The sequence below is a fragment of the Marmota flaviventris genome, chromosome 11, assembly GCF_047511675.1.
Source record: "Marmota flaviventris isolate mMarFla1 chromosome 11, mMarFla1.hap1, whole genome shotgun sequence".
Classification (NCBI taxonomy): domain Eukaryota; kingdom Metazoa; phylum Chordata; class Mammalia; order Rodentia; family Sciuridae; genus Marmota; species Marmota flaviventris.
Genome location: NC_092508.1, coordinates 38,211,000 through 38,228,926, shown reverse-complemented (window position 1 = coordinate 38,228,926; position 17,927 = coordinate 38,211,000). Strand labels below are relative to the sequence as shown.

The 17,927-nt window shown below is 33.9% G+C and overlaps 1 protein-coding gene across 1 annotated transcript in view; it reads right to left on the bottom strand.

Moving 5' to 3' along the window:
- The window catches only part of Pgap1 (post-GPI attachment to proteins inositol deacylase 1), a 75,244-nt gene that overhangs the window by 44,621 nt on the left and 12,696 nt on the right, over positions 1 to 17,927 (bottom strand). Inside the window, exons 4-7 of the mRNA XM_027924994.2 lie at positions 11,429 to 11,600; positions 8,116 to 8,273; positions 2,268 to 2,320; positions 1,442 to 1,508 (exon numbers count right to left, since the gene is read on the bottom strand). Coding sequence (XP_027780795.1) covers positions 1,442 to 1,508; positions 2,268 to 2,320; positions 8,116 to 8,273; positions 11,429 to 11,600 — 450 coding nt within the window. The remainder of the gene's footprint in view (positions 1 to 1,441; positions 1,509 to 2,267; positions 2,321 to 8,115; positions 8,274 to 11,428; positions 11,601 to 17,927) is intronic.

The window sequence follows — 17,927 nt, the reverse complement described above, 5'->3', positions numbered from 1 at the left end:
CTGTTTCCAACTCACAAAAAAGAAATTTTGCTAAAATCCTTAGTGTCTGCCACTATTTATTTATCTGCTAGTAGACAAGAAAGAGAAGAAAGAGTAAAGTGATGTTCTGTAAAGGGCACTATGATTTCCGTATGTTCTTCTAATTGAACAACCTGAAAAAAATCACCTATTTGAAGAGGTGAATCTATAATTGTGAAATCTCACTATAGAACAGGCTCAACTTACACAAACACACATTTTAAGTTCTTGTGAGCTTGGTTTATTCACTAAATGAACATATTTTAATCTTATCAGAAAGCTAAAGTCACTGTATATTTTGAATTTAGGTGTCCCCTACAAAGACACGGTATGGTTTTGATATTAGGTGTCCCCAAAAAACTCATGGTGAGACAATGCAAGAAGGTTTAGAGGAGAAATGATTGGGTTATGAGAACCTTAACCCAATCAGTGAATTAATCCCCTGATGAGATTAACTGAGTGGCAACTGAAGGTAGGCATGGTTGGGGGAGGAAGGTCCCTGTGGGGCATGCCTTTTGGGGTATATATTTTCCATTTGGAGAGTGGACTCTCTCTCTGCTTCCTGATCATCAGGTGAGCTGTTTCCCTCCACCACAATCTTCCGTCATCAAGTTGTACTTCACCTCAAGCCCCAAGGAATGGAACCTGATGTCTATGAATTAAGACCTCTGAAACTGTGACTCCTCAAATAAACTTCTTCCTCTACAACTGTTTTGATTGGGTCTTTTAGTCACAGCAGTGAAAAACACAATTGAAGCAGACACTGTTTAAATACATGGTCCAAAATATCTAATAAGATAAATAATGATGTTTACAATACTAAGAAAAAATATTATAAAATAGCTTGTAATAAGTATTTAAAAAACAAAAGAGATATATATCAGACTTTTAAACAGTGAAGGGGTAAACTGGGGGAAAGTTTAAAGTATTCTTTTACTTTTTCATTTTTATTGCATTTTGAGTTATTAACATTGATCAAAGGATGATGATGATGATGATGATGATGATTAACCTGGTATTATTATTATTATTATTAACCTAGCAAAGTGGTAAACACCTATAATCCCAGTGACTTGGGTGGCTGAGGCAGGAGAATTACAAGTTTAAGGGCAGCCTCAGCAACTTAGACCCTAAATTCAAAATAGAATTTAAAGTAGCTCAATGGTAAAGAACCCCTGGGTTCAATTCCCAGTATTGCTAAATAAACAAATAGTATGTGTGGAGGGGGCATTAAAAAACAGTGGTCAAAGTATGATCAAAAAAAAAAAGGAAAAGGAAAAAAAAGATATTCCCATTTGGTCCTTATTAAAATTGATGCAAGGTATAGGCTTCTATTTTCATCAATGTAAAAAAATGCATTAAATCATTGCTGTAACAAAAGCTTTCATTTTGCTGAAATAAGAATTAGTTTAAAAATACGTACTTGTTTAGTATCAGCATCAATAAGATCAAAGAAGGCTCGAATTGTAGTCAACTGCAATTGTTTACACCTAAAGAATAAAGTGTTATGAATGAAACTACCTTAAAATATACACTTCTTGATACAAATATGCATTCTATTATTTAATGGAAGATTTTCAGTTTCCTTTAATGCTGCAAACTAAAAAGTTATTTAACAAATCATTCTTGTTAAGCATATATCTTAAGGTTGAAACCTATTAAAATAAAGCAAACTAAATCTTCCGCAATGTTTGACAGAACTATCAGAGTCCTTCTGTCTTCACTTAATATCCTCACCTACCCTAACTCCTAGCTACAGATATATCATGTCTGCCCTATTCTTATATATGTGTGCTCTGTGTGGTTCTGTAGACACTACTGCTTACCCAGCCATAAGACACTTAGGAGAATCTTTAACCCAAAACATAAAGAGACACTAGAATCTGCCCCTTTTTTGATCCATATTTAATCTCTTTTTTTTTCTCTTACATCAAGAGTAAATCTAATTTCTACTTGGTTTCCCATGTCCTGCCAGGACAGATTTGATTCTGCCAAACTATGATAAACTCAAAAATTTTAGTATCTGATGCTTAGCTTCCTTTGAAACTAAGGATACTGATTCTTTAGGAGATAATATTATAGACTCTAAAGGGAACCATGGTCAAACTGAGACAAGAGCCAAGTTTCGAATTTTAAATCCCTAAATTAATCTTTCTCCCACAGACTTATTTATTTACGGATAAAACTAATTAATGCATCGATGAGAAAAGAGGACCATGACAAATGACCAAAATGTTATATTAACTTACCACACAATGGAGAGGTGGTCTGTTGAGACCCAGGTCTTAGGCACTGCTGAACTCTAAAAAGAAAGGGGGAAAAATCAAACTTAAGAAAACCACATTTGTTATTCTCTGAAAGGTCTGACATTCTTATAAGCTAATATTTAGAAACACAGTATTAGTTTCACTGTATTATATTCTTTTAAAGATACATCTTATAAAAGGTGATCCAAATAATATGAAGATATTTCTTGTATAAAATAATGTAACTCTGAATGTCATTACTGGTTAGTCAAGCTTAAATTACCTTTAAAAATTATTAAAGCATCCATTTAAAGAAACTGTGGTATATATACACAATGAAACATTACTGAGCATTAAAAGAGAATGAAATCATAGCATTTGCAAGTAAATGGATAGAGTTGGAGAATATCATGCTAAGCGAAGTAAGCCAATCCCCAAAAACTAACGGCCAAATGTTTCCACTGGTAAGTGAATGCTGATCCATAATGGGGGTGGGGGAATAGCATGGGAAGAATGGAGGAGGTCTGGATAGGGGAAAGGGGAGGGAGGGGTTAAAGGGGTGGGAAAGATGGTGGAATGAGATGGACATCTTACCCTAGGTACATGTATGAAGAACAAATGGTGTGACTCTACTTTGTGTACAACCAGAGAAATGAAAAATTGTGCTCCATTTGTGTACTATGAGCTGAAATGCATTCTGCTGTCATGTATAACAAATTAGAACAAATTAATTAATTAATTTAAAAAATTATTAAAGCATCCATAGATTCTGTACTGAAATTTAACATCTAACTTTTTAATTACTTTTAATAAGAAGCTGAGTTTAAGACTCTTTAATAAATCAGTTTATGAAATAGATTACAAAATATATTTCAGTAATTTTAGTTTTAACTCAACTAAGATTCAAAATCATGACTCTTAATTAGGAGGGTGCCTGAAAAATAAATGCTTTAAAATAGTTTTTAAAAATTAAATATGCCTGATCACAATTCTAAAACAACCAAATCAGATTTTTGTAAGTGGGGTCCAGGCTTACTTATTTTAGGAAAAACAAAACAAAACTTATATGGATTAGGAAGTATAGTTGTATAGTACTGGTTAGAGATATAAAAAGAAAAGGCTCCTAAACAACATAAATGATGTTTAGAAAGAAGGATTCCTTAACAATGTTGTTATGGTTTGGATGTGAGGTGTCCTGCATTATAGCATTAGCCTGCTCATGTGTGAGACAACGTAAGAAGGTTAAGAGGAGAAATGATTGGGTTATGTGAGCCTTAAACCAATCAGTGAATTAATCCCCTACTGGGGATTAACTGAACGCAGGTAGGGTGTGGCTAGAGGAGATGGGCACTGTGGGTATGACTTTGGGGTATATATTTTGTATCTGGCAAGTGAAGATCTCTCTCTGTTTTCTGATCATCATGTGAGCTGCTTCCCTCCACCACACTCTTCTGCCATGATGTTCAGCCTCACACAAGCCCTGAGGAATGGAATGGAACTGGTTGTTTATGGACTAAGACTGTGAACCCTATAGAAGAAGATCTTAGAAGATGGAAAAATGTACCCTGTTCATGGATAGGCAGAACCAACATCATCAAAATGGCGATATTACCCAAAGTTCTCTACAGGTTCAACGCAATGCCAATCAAAATCCCAACAGCATTTCTTGTAGAAATAGATAAAGCTATCATGAAATTCATATGGAAAAACAAAAGACCCAGAATAGCAAAAGCAATTCTAAGCAGGAGGTGTGAATCGGGAGGTAAAGTGATACCAGATTTCAAACTGTACTACAGAGCAATAGTAACAAAAACAGCATGGTACTGGTACCAAAACAGGCAGGTGGACCAATGGTACAGAATAGAGGACACAGAGACCAATCCACAAAATTACAACTTTCTTATATTTGATAAAGGGGCTAAAAGCATGCAATGGAGAAAATATAGCATCTTCAAAGAATGGTGTTGGGAAAACTGGAAATCCATATGCAACAAAATGAAGCTGAACCCCTTTCTCTCGCCATGCACAAAAGTTAATTCAAAATGGATCAAAGAGCTTGATATCAAATCAGAGACTCTGCACCTGATAGAAGAAAAAGTTGGCTCCAATCTACATATTGTGGGGTCGGGCTCCAAATTCCTTAATAGGACGCCCATAGCCCAAGAGTTAAATACAAGAATAAACAAATGGGACTTACTTAAACTAAAAAGTTTTTTCTCAGCAAGAGAAACAATAAGAGAGGTAAATAGGGAACCTACATCCTGGGAACAAATTTTTACTCCTCACACTTCAGATAGAGCCCTAATATCCAGAATACACAAAGAACTCAAAAAATTAAACAATAAGATAACAAATAACCCTATCAACAAATGGGCCAAGGACCTGAACAGACACTTCTCAGAGGAGGACATACAATCAATCAATAAGTACATGAAAAAATGCTCACCATCTCTAGCAGTCAGAGAAATGCAAATCAAAACCACCCCAAGATACCATCTCACTCCAGTAAGATTGGCAGCCATTATGAAGTCAAACAACAATAAGTGCTGGCGAGGATGTGGGGAAAAGGGTACACTTGTACATTGCTGGTGGGACTGCAAATTGGTGCGGCCAATATGGAAAGCAGTATGGAGATTCCTGGGAAAGCTGGGAATGGAACCACCATTTGACCCAGCTATCGCCCTTCTCGGTCTATTCCCTGAGGACCTTAAAAGAGCACACTATAGGGATACTGCCACATCAATGATCATAGCAGCACAATTCACAATAGCTAGACTCTGGAATCAACCTAGATGCCCTTCAATAGATGAATGGATTAAAAAAACGTGGCATTTATACACAATGGAGTATTACGCAGCACTAAAAAATGACAAAATCATGGATTTTGCAGGGAAATGGATGGCATTAGAGCAGATTATGCTAAGTGAAGCTAGCCAATCCTTAAAAAACAAATGCCAAATGTCTTCTTTGATATAAAGAGAGCAACTAAGAACAGAACAGGGAAGAGGAGCATGAGGAAAAGATTAACATTAAACAGAGACGAGTGGGGGGAGAGAAAGGGAGAGAGAAGGGAAACTGTATGGAAATGGAAGGAGACCCTCATTGTTACACAAAATTACATATAAGAGTCTGTGAGGGGAAAGGGAAAAAAAAAAACAAGGGAGAGAATTAAACAACAGCAGATGGGGTAGAGAGGGAAGATGAGAGGGAAGGGGAGGGGGGATAGGAAGGGCAGCAGAATACAACAGTCATTAATATGGTATTATGTAAAAATGTGGATGTGTAACCGATATGATTCTGCAACTTGTATTTGGGGCAAAAATGGGAGTTCATAACCCACTTGAATCAAATGTATGAAAGATGATATGTCATGAGCTTTGTAATGTTTTGAACAACCAATAAAAAAAAAAAAAGGACTGTGAACCCTCAAATAAACTTTCCTCCTCTACAATTGTTCTCGTCAGGTCTTTTAGTCACAGCAGTGATAAAGCTGACTAAAACAAATGTATATAGCACCCTTCCAGAATTAAAGAGCCTTTCAACAGGTATTGACCTCTCTGTGAATAACAGACAATACAAACAATAAGGGCTCATTAAATAACTATGATTTTATTTTTTACAGCATTTCTCTCTGTACCATCAAAGACAGAATGAGCTGTCATCTGTCAAAACAACATGAAAACAGGAGACTAACAATATAGATGCAAGAAAATTTACAGAGGCCTAAAATGCCTCTTTAATAAATGAACTAAAAAAAGACAGGTATGTATAACTTGTAAGGAGTCACTGTCATATTTGTAAATAATTTACTTTGGGATTCCAGATTCTGAAGTGAGAAGAATCTACAGCTTACTTGTTGAATTTATAAGCATTGATATATTTAGGAATCCCTGCTGAAAACTTATTAAAAAATTAGACAACAAGAATTGACTGTGGTTTTATGATTATATTAGATGCTCAGTAGAGTAACAGTTCCCAATAGGCATTTACCATTATCAAGAATATAAAACCGGTTTACTTCCTTAGAGTTGAAAAAGGAAAGGTAACACAAAGGTAACACATGACTGCTGTAGTGAAAACAGCTAGATGTACGTCAAAATCCACTTTTTTTTCCTTGTATGACTAGCATGACTACATCTCTTGGCCTCTCTTGCTTTCAAGTGTTAACTATATTTTTTCTAATGGTATGTGAGCAGAAGTGATGTGTGCTATTGCTAGGTCTTATGCTCTCCCCTTTGTTCTTGTCTCCTTCCTACAAGTTGAACCATGATGACTAGAGCAATCTTGGAAGTAAAAGATGGGGTGCCTATTGCCAGCCTGTGTCCTTTAATAGGTAAAACAACCAACTAACCTAAATACTCTCCTCCTAGGGCAGTTATACAAGTAAAATGTAAACTTTTATTATTATTACATGGATACATTATAACATTAGCCAATTATGGTCTCAATCTTCAATGATTTTTCTAGTCCCTATGAACATAAATGTCATTTAACTGGTCTTGAGATAATCATTCAAAAATTGTTACTTTTGGTTTTTAAAAGTCAATATATATGTAGATACATGTATATAGACTACCTGGGGGCTAAAAACAATAAAATCAAACTCAGGTTATCCAACAGCCAATTTTGGGAAAATTTTGTAAGCAAAATATTTTTAATCAAAGATATAGAAATACAAGAGGTCTCAAATGCAATGTTATCAAATGACCAAAGTTCCTTAAAAGAGTAAGTCTCAGGATGTGATATCAATATAGCATCATACTACAGGTCAATACTGGGAAATAGGTTATGCCAACTTTTATATGACTAAATTATGTATGCTTAGTAAAGAGTTGACATTTGGTTTCTTAAAGACTTCCTACAAATAACTGCTCAATATATTCAATACCAAATGAAAACATTCATGCCATCAATAATGCAGTTTCAGATTACCAATTCAATACCAAAGCTGTTTCCGCTACTTCCCGATTCCTCCAGTTATAACAAAATGATTTGTAATAGAATAGTGTAAAAATTTTTGCTATGTGTATTGCAAGCATTCAGTAAATACCTATTTGATAAATGAACAGCAATCTAAGGTGTGACAAGAGTAGATGAGATAAACAAGATTATCTATGAAGGGGAACAACTATGAAACAGTGACTTTCTATAAATAATCTCCTCCAAGCAAAAGGAACAGGCAGACTATAATGTAAGGATTTTATTTTCAGAATTACATTATATTTAAAGATGATGTGTATATGGAGTTATGAAGTTAAGATCTTAACTGAAGACTTCAAGGTTAAATATCCAAGAAAGAAATTGTAAAAGAAAATGTCAGCTCACTTCACATAGGTTATCATTATCAGTTAAAAACCAAATACTTGATGTTCTAGCAGAGAAGGATAACTAGCAAATTAATCAGGGTTCAATTTATACTTCAACTATTAGTAAACCTTCATTAAGGTTAGCATTCAAGAGTATGTGGTTTGTCTACCATTTCTCTAATATTGTACATAATATAAGAATCAGATATAACTAGATTCCTTTGACTTTAGTGCAAACTTTCTTATAGTTACAATTCTAACCAATGTTGTGTTTGAGACAAGAAACAATTGTTCCTCATAAATAAGAGTCATTTTCACAAAGTGATCCTTTTTACTTTCCATGGCTATAAGCATTCATCACTCTGCCCTCCCAACACATTCATATTCATTTATTCACATTCTCTCTCTCTTATATGCATATGCACATACATGCAGCAAGCCTACACCACCAACTTGGCGGCCATTTCCTACATTTTATTTGTCCTTTCATGTTTCATTGTGTCCATTATATCCCTATTTCAGTAGACTCTTAAAAAAATAATTACCACAACAGATAAGGCACTGGTATGATGGCTTAATTTTGGTAGAAAAGTCAGTCCTGAACGAACTTGGTAATCCCGGAATCCTCCAGCTACAGAAAGTGTGGTCAAGTTTATATGTCGAGCATTTAGAATCCAATAGTTGTTTACAGTCATATAAAAATCTGGTAGAGAATAAAGAAGACAGATTGAGAAAAGTAACAATTATTCTTTTCAATTATAACTCTAATACTAATACTTACCTTAATTTTTGCTTAAGAGATCTGGTTTGTAAACAATGTATTATTCACATTTCTCTATTTTGAGAAAAATCGGTATCTCTTTGCATTCCTGCTACCCCATTAAGTCACAGTATAAATACTGAGTTACTAATCCCCCTCAATAAAGAAAAAGATACCCATAGTATCAGTCTTATCCATCCATAAGCAAACATGTGGTCTTCCACAAGGATGATGCTTTCTCACAAAGTCCAACAAAGAAAGAAAACCCTAAACTTCTTCCAAAGATGAAAGCTTACTCTGCTAAATAGTTGTAAACATTTGTAGTGTTGGTTTCATGGTATCATATGTTCCAACTCATTAAATTGCATACATTAAATATGTACACTTTTTGTATGTCAATTACCAGTAATATAAGGCTTTAAAAAGAGCAATAGACCCCTCCTTATCAAGACATTGTCCCTGTTTACAAGGTCTTAGCAACTTTCTTGTGGTCAACCACTATATTGTACTATTTAAGTTCTTAGACTATAATCGATCACAACAGTACCATAGCCATTAATCTTAGGATTATGCTGCAGTGGAAAATCACAGTGTTAGGATTCTACCCTTTAAGCATAATAAGCAATTCAAAGGTCAGAATCTGCAGACAATTTTTCACTTTGTCTATGGCTGGTAAGACAATTTTAGAGTTAAAAATTACTAAACTGAGACCATGGCAGAAGAGTTTTCATTTCTTATCATCAAAACTTAATGCATTTTTACTCTGGCTTTTCATCATACCCAGGGCTTCAAACATTTGGTACAGTAAGCTCATTAAAGACCCCAGCATTATTCACTCAGACTACCACTGGAGCCAACTCAGTCCTAACATCTGAAACACCTGGGGACAAGAGTACCAAGGAAACACATATATCTAAATATTTTAACAATCTAGCTAACAAACTATTAAATATATTTTGTGTTCCTACCTCGACAAATATATTATTGAAATAACCTAGAAGGTCAGGGTCAAATTAAGAATTTTTAGGCATTTGAGGAGTGGACACTGGACTGTGGCAGCACAAGAGAGCAGGTTGCTTCCCAATGCAATTCCATCTTGCATTACAATGTCCTCGTATGCACATCCAACCTGTGCCTTCAAAGTTATAGCCTGGCCACATCCCAAGCTTAGTATTGTATATAGCTGCCCTCAGGAGAACAAGGCTGGCTTTTCCTGGGTAAAAAGGCCCACAAGGGTCCTGGAAGTGGGCTTAAGGCACATTGGCAAGAAAGTCTGGAGGTGTGGCTACTTAAATCATGATCTGAAAGTAAAAGAATGAGCTAAAAGGCAGTCTACTTAGACTGCAACTTTCTTACCCTGTGAAGAAGGGCAAGGCCCTCTAAAATACACAACCCAGTGCAGAACCTCCTTCCTTATTTAAAGATAGCATTTCCCCAGAGTATAAACAGGAAATCTACTTCTGAAACTCATATGGAATTCTCTCAAAAACTTAAAATCCACAAACCCTTGAAGTAGGTCCTTTGTTTTCTTTTTATTCTAATTGACTTAATGCAATAAAAAAAGACAGAATGAAAAGAGGCTTACTATTTACAGGAAAGGCATCTTACCCTAAGAATCACTTTCAACCTGACCCTTTTACAGATAGACCTTTGCAATCCTTCAGAATATTAAAACCTAACTCCAAATAAAATTCATTCTTCAAATGATATTTTGAAATGTTTATGTTGAGTCATTCTAATTTAACCTACATGGCTCATCTTCATACCCCATGCAAAATACAATAATAGGATTCTTAACTGTGATGACAAGCAAAGTGACTTTTAGCCTTTGGTATTTTTTTAAACCTGTGATTATTTTATAACTGTTATAAGTTATAAACTAACTTATAATAAATAATAAATATTTTTAATACTAATATTTTTGTTATTAAAAATTTCTACAGGTAAGATTTTAAATGCAATGCAGAAAATAGAACTTCAGAATAAGAACTATTATACCAGATTCTTTCAGCAAACAAGTTATTCCTTGACAATATTATGATATTAAGATGAATACTTTAGAAAATGACTTTGGGGATATTTCTCACTTAACTATAAACAAAAATTTTATCAAAATTAATGTAATGAAAAATTTTGATAGGTAATAAATTGTATAAATTTACTAGCCAGGAAAAAGAATTCCTTCTAAAGATTTTCTTTTACTCATATGATATTCCTACAAGCAGTTAAGTCTTAACAAAAATTTCAGATAGGCATTTAATTCTTATTCTGTAACTTTTATTATCACTATTTAATTTAGATTTCAAAGACTCCCATAGTTCATTCAAAATTTTCTGCAACATAACATTACCCATAGTTTTATTTCTTATGTTATAATAATGTACCTCAAGAGACAGTATACCATGCAAAATTAGGAGCATAGGCCCAGAATTAAGTTCTGCAGGGTCAAATATTGGCTCTAGTACATTCTAGCCACATAATTTTGAGTCAGAACTTTATCTTAGTCTTTTTTTTATCCATTAACAAACATGGAGAATAATGGTATTTAACTTGGAGGATGGAGAATAATGGTATTTAACTTGGAGGACTACAGAGTAAATTAACTGTTATAATACATCAGGTAAAGTTCTTAACACAATATCCAAAAATATGAGTTCAATAAATATTAGCAATTCTACTTTACTATGTAAGGTCTTAGCATACCTATCTATTAAAAACTAAACATTGTTACTGCTTTAATTAAACATAAGCTTATTTTGGATGAAGTACGGGAATAGTTAAAGCATAGAAGTTAACACATATCTTAAGAGACAGGAATTGTTTTCAAGAATAACTAAAGTCTAGTATCTAGGGATTATAAAACACATGTTAAACCTGTTAAGATAATATGAAAAGAGAAAATTGACAGTATTTCCACTATAAGCCTAAGCTGAAAGACATTAGAGATGGTCAGAAAGGAAGATGGTGATTTGCAATTGAGCTGCTTAATACCTAGATAAGTGTATAGCATGCCCTAAGGAAAACAGCTACAGACATATGCTTATTTAATCATAAACAACTATGGGAACCTCAGTTAGTCTTTATGTAATAGTACTCACCTGTAATGAAACGATCTAATGGCATAACAGGAGCAACATGAGGTGTGGCTTGTGTAATGAGAAGATTTATCAGATCTTGTTTAAAATTTTTCAGAGTAAGTAATGCTCTTGCAACAAGTCCACCCATAGAATGACCAATTATTGCCACACTTTTTGGAGCAAATTCTTGACCCTATTAAAAAAATCACCATGGCATAATTAAGGCTTAGTGTCATAATAAGAATACTAAAAAAATCTTTTTAGTATTATTGCAAATGGACAACTTAATAGAAAATTAAACTATATAATTATCCATCATAAGAAATACATTTTCATATTGTTCCAATTAATATATGCATATTATTTTGTGCTCTGCCATTTTTAACTATTATTCTTTGGTTTTCTGATCAAAATCCAAACACTTGATCTTGCAAATCAAATTGTTATGTTGCATGTAACCTGAGGTATAATTATACTTGGTGTCTACCAGAATGTTTGATTGTACAAGGTAAAAGAAATTGCTTATCTGAAATTAAAAATATCACAAAAGCCAAGACAGCTGTTGCCGTCATAGCAATATACTATTTCATCACGTCAGTAAATTTTATTGAATTATTTCTCTAGAGTGTTTGGATTTAAAAATAAATCAGCATTCCCAACATTTATTTACTATGTAAAGTTAAAATAAGTATTGCTTTTTTAAAAAAATCTTGTTTGCTAGCTATTCCACACTGATCCTTCTTATGAGCTTTCTCTTCTGTTACTTGTACAGAAAAGAGTTTTAACACTGTAGGTCTGACACTGCTATCCTTAGAACAGTCTGCATGAAAGGATGGCTCTTAGCAGGAGTCCGGGATCTTATATTTTGGGAGGGTTCCTGCCATTCTCTAAATGAAAAGAATGGTTCACTGTACTTAAACAATATGGTTTATGTTGAACCCCTGCTGTCTTCCAGGCTGAAATTTTGGTATGTGCAAGGCAGCAAATATCTATGTGATTGACCCCCCAATAAAAATCTTGGACACAGAATCTCTAATGGGCTTACCTCGTAGGCAGTTCTTCATAAGTCACAATTTATTGCTATATGAATTAAATGAAAAATGTGACAGAACTTTTGGAATCTTGTACTTGGTTTCCTCCAGATTCTACCCCATGCACCTTTTCTCTTCAGTGATTTTGCTTTGTGTCCTTTCACTTAATAATTAATAACCACGAGTACAATTTTATGCCAAATCCTGTGATTCTTCCTAGCGAATAATCAAACCTGGGATCATCTTAGAGATCCTCAACACGGAGTTATCTTAGCCAAAACCAAATTCTACTTTTGTATCTGAAGCTTATCAATCCTTTGGCCTTCTCTCAAGAACAATTTTCAACTTCCATATACTTTTAAATCCATTCTAATCAAGCATTCACCCCAAAATGCCACCAAAACTGCTCTTGCTAAGTCACCATGGAATCTAATGGTCAATTCTTAATGCTCATCTTATTTGACTTATCAACAACATTTGACAAAATTCGCCACTTTAGTTTACTTAACAACACTCTCCTCATTCTCATCTTCCCTCACTGTGTTTCCTTTTTAGTCTGTTGCTGATTTGTTTTCATTTCATCTCTTGAAACTGGAGTGACTCGGGTCTCAGTCCTTTAGACTCTCCTTTTTTTAAATCAATATTGACTCCATCAGTGACCTCGGTCTCACCCCATCTTTATACTATCAACCCCCATGTATTATATCCAGACTGAACCTCTTCTCTCTAACTCTTAGCCTTGGACTACAATAGTACAAAAGGTATTCTTGAAATGTCTAATGTGCATCTCAAATGCAAACCTGTCTAAAACTAAACTCCTAATCTCCATATCTGTTCTCCTATGTCTTCCCCACCTCAGTTAATGGCAATTCAATCTCTTTAGTTGTTCAGCCAAAAACCTTGGGGCCATCCTTAACTCTTTTCCTTTTATACAGGCCCACCATACCTGATCTACCAGTAAATCTTGTTGCCTCAAACTTCAACATTTACATCAGTCTAACCATTTCTCACCACTTCAACTGCTAACAACTTGATTTAAATCACTATTATTTCTTTCCTGCATTACTCCCAAAGTCTCCTAACTGGTCTCTGTTTCTATCCTTACGTTCCTTCAGATAATTCTTAAACAGCCAAAATGATACTGTTAAAACTTTAATAAGAGCATGCCCTTCCCCTACTTGAAAAGCTCTCTAGTGGCTTTGCATTTTCTTACAAACAAAAAGCAAAAATCCTTAAATTGCCTATGTCTCTACAATCTGTCTGTTCCCCTCCCCAACTTCTACCAACTCACATGATCTGTTCCAGCTACTCCAGTTTGTTTTTCCTTAAAGAAAGCATGTGTATGCCTGCCCATATAATTGTTTCCTCTGTGTAAAGTATTCCCGCCCCCCTTATATATTCAAACAGGCCACTCCATCATGTATTTGGTATGAATTAAACTGTCTGGTTCTCAAGAGGTCTTCCATTTATAATTTTAATCCTCTGCCTTTGATTACTTATATCGTTTTCCTGTTTTAGTTTTCTCCCTGACATTTATAACCATATAAAATTGTATGTTTTCTTATCTATTATGTTTATTATTTACTTCTCCCCACTAAAACATAAGTGCCACAAAGACTTGAAGTCTGGTTTCATTCTCTGCTATATTTACTTATGGCCTCATGTGATAAATGAGGTTTTCTTCACCCAGAATGTTCTCCCCCTTTCTCATACCCAAATCCTATTCATTAAGATTCAGATGTTCTCTAACTCCTATTGTACTTTCTTATAATTGGAACCCTACTTTCTAAAAATCTCAATGTGAAAAATAGATTATTAGTTCTATTATAAACAACATGTAGTCATTAGAAAAATACTGAAACATAAACAGAGAAAGAAAAATACTATAAGTATATAGCAAAGGTTTCTTACTGTTTATTGTAAATGACATTATTTCATTTTGTGATCACATCTTATTTATCTTATCCATTAAATGTTATGTAAAGGTCTGTACCTAATATAACCTGTTTCCTCCCATAACACTCATAATTACTCAGGTTGACAAATTTTGCTTCTATTACAACTGTGCTGAGTTTTGTGGGATTTTTTTAAATTATATTTAATCTTCTATTTTCATAAGGTCCCCTCCCACTTTTTAAATATTCTTCTCCTTACCCCAGCTTCTGCTTTATGACAGAAAACATTTGACCCTTGACTTTAAGTCTGGTTTACTTCACTTAGCATGATGTTCTCCAATTCCACCCATTTATTCATAAATGATGATTAAATTCTTTTTTAAAAAAAATTTTATTGCTTCTTTTTTAGTTATACGTGACAGTATAATTTGTTTTGATATAATTGTACAAGCATGGAATATAGCATATTCTAATTAGGACCCCATTCTTATGGATGCACGTGATGGTGGGATTCATGATGGTATATTCATATATGGATATAGGAAGATTATTTTGGATTCATTCTATTGTCTTTCCTTTTCCTGTTCCCTCTCCCTTCCCTTTATTCCCCTTTGTCTAATCTACAGAATATCTATTCTTCTTCTCTCCCCGCTTATTATGGTTAGTGTCCGTGTTTCAGCAAAAACATTTGACTTTTGTTTTTTGGTACTGAATTATTTCATTTAGCCTGATAATGGTGTACATTCCAGGTCTATCCACTTACTTGCAAATGTCACAAAGTCATTCTTTATGGCAATTTCATCCTTTACAGATGATTAAAACTCTACTGTGCATATATTACATTTAATTTAACCATTCATCTGTTGATGGACAATTAGGTTGATTCCATAAGTTGGCTTTTATGAATTTTGCTGCTATAGATATTGGTATGCATGTATTAATATAGTATGCTGATTTTAGAACTTCTAGAAAAGACCAAGGAGTGGGATAGCTAGGTCATATGGTGGTTCCATTCCTAGTCTTTTGAGGAATCTCTATACTGTTTTCTAAAGCGGTTGTAATAATTTGCATTCCTCACAATGTAATTCCTCACCATCGATTATTCTTCATATTCTTAATTCTCATTCTAACTGGAGTGAGGTAAAATCTCAGTGTATTTTTTTATTTGCATTTTCCTGATTGTTAAGGATGTTGAACATTTTTTTCCATGTTCCCATCTGTATTTCTTCTTTTGAGAAATGTATACTTCTATCTTTTGCCCATTTATTAATGAGATTATTTCTTTGGTGTTAAGTTTTCAAGTTCTTTATATATTCTGGAAATTAATCCCCTGATGGAACAGTAGCTGGTAAAGAAGTTCTGTCATTCTGTAGGCTCTCTCCTCCTTTTCCATGTGAAAGGTTTTAATTCAATGACACCCCAATTATTGATTCTTGATTTTATTTTTGAGCTTTAGGAATCTTACTGAAGAAGTTCTTGCACCAATATGCTAAAGTGTTGCCTTTATATTTTCTTAAAGGAGTTCCAGTGTTTCTAGTCTAACTCCTAGGTCTTTGATGGACCTCTGAGTTGATTTTTCGCAAGATGAGAGACAAGAGTCTGCACATGATATCTAGTTTCCCCAGCACCATTTGTTAAAATGGCTATCTTTTCCAACATGTGTTTTTGGCACCTTTGTCAAAGATCAGATTATTTTATGTGTATTTGTCTCTGTGGTGGTCTTCATATCTGTTTTTAAGTCAGTACCATGCTGCTTTTGTTTTATTTATGTAGTACAATTTAAGATCAAGTATTTTAATACCCCCATCATTGCTCTTATTGCTCAGCATTGCTCTGACTATGCTGGGTTCTTTATTTTGCCATATGCACTTTAAGACTACTTTTTCTACTTCTGTGAATAATGTCACTGATATTTTGGTAGGAATTGCATAGAATCTGTAGATTGGTTTTTTTTTAATAGTCATTTTGACAATATTAAATCTGCCTAGCTATGAAGAAGGGAGGTCTTTACATCTTCCAAAGTCTTTTTAAATTTCTTTCATTTTCTTAGTTGGATTTATTCCCAAATATTTTATTTTTGAGGCTACTATGAACAGAATATTTTTTTTTAATTTCTCAGCAGATTCATTATTGGAGTACAGGAAACCTATTGATTTTTGTATGTGGATCCTATGTTATGAAACTTTGTTCAATTTGTTTGTCAGATCTAGAAGTCTTCTGGTAGAGTATTTTTGGGTCTTCTAAGTATAGGATCATGCCATGAGCAACAGAGGTAGTTTGACTTCTTCTTTCTCTATTTGTATCCCTTTAATTTCTTTCTCTTGCCTAAGAGATCTGGCTAGAGATTCAAGAACCATATTGATTAGGAGTGAAGAGAATGGACATACTTACACTTGTATTGTTCCTGGTTTCAGAAGAAATGCTTTCAGTTTTTCTCTGTTCAGTTTGATGTTGGCTTTGGGTTTGTCAGACAGAGCCTTTATGATGCTGAGGAAAGTTCCTTCTATCCCTAGTTTCTTTTGTTTTTAACATGAATGGATACTGGGTTTTTGTTGAAGGTTTTTTCTGCATCTATTAAGACATTCGTGTAATTTTTATCCTTGACTCTATTTATGTGATAAATTATTATACTTATTGATTTATACATTGAGCCAACCTTGTAGCCCTGGGATAAATCCAAGTTGATCATGGTGTATAATCTTCTTAATGTGTTTTTAAAGGCAGATTGCTATTAAGAATTTTTGTGTCTATGTTCATCAGGGATAATGGTCTGTAGTTTCACTTTGTTGATATGTCTTTATTTAGGATCAGAGTGATACTGGCTTTAGAGCATGAATTTGGAAATGTTCCCTCCCTTTCTATTTCATGGAATAATTTGATAAAGACTTGCATTAGTTCTTCTTTAAAGGTCTGGTAGAATTTAACTGAGACTCCATCTGGTCCAGAGTTTTTCTTTGTTGGAAGGCTTTTTGTTACTATTACTACTTTAATCTTGTTGCTTGATATTGGTCTGTTTAGGTTCTCTATATCTTCTTGTTTCAATGATTAGGTTATATCTACAAAGTTGTTAATATCTTCCAGATTTTCCAATTTATTGAAATGTAAGTTTTCAAAAATAATCCCTAATGGTTCCCTGGATTTCAGATATATCTGTTTTGTATCTATCAGTTCTAAAAGAGTTGGTTGTTTTTTTTTTGTTGTTGTTTTTTTGCTTTGGTTTTTGTTTTTAAAGTTTTCTAAATTAAGATCAAGTCATTTGCAAATAGAGTTTTACTTCTTCCTTTCTGATTTGGATGACTCTTATTTCTTTTTCTTAGATAACTGCTCTGCTTAGGACTTCCATACTATGTTGATTACAAGTGGAATGAGTGGGTAACTTTCCCTTGTTTCTGATCTTAGGGGAAAAGCTTTTAGACTTACTTACCATTGAATATGATATTGAACTGATTATTTCCAACAGTCTATTATGTTTCTCCATTTGCTCTTTAAGCATTATATTTCTTTTCTCTAGGAATTACACTATGCAAACTTAACATGAATTAGCATAAATTAATATTTCGCCATTCTTTCCAGAAGAATCTTGCAGTGAAATAC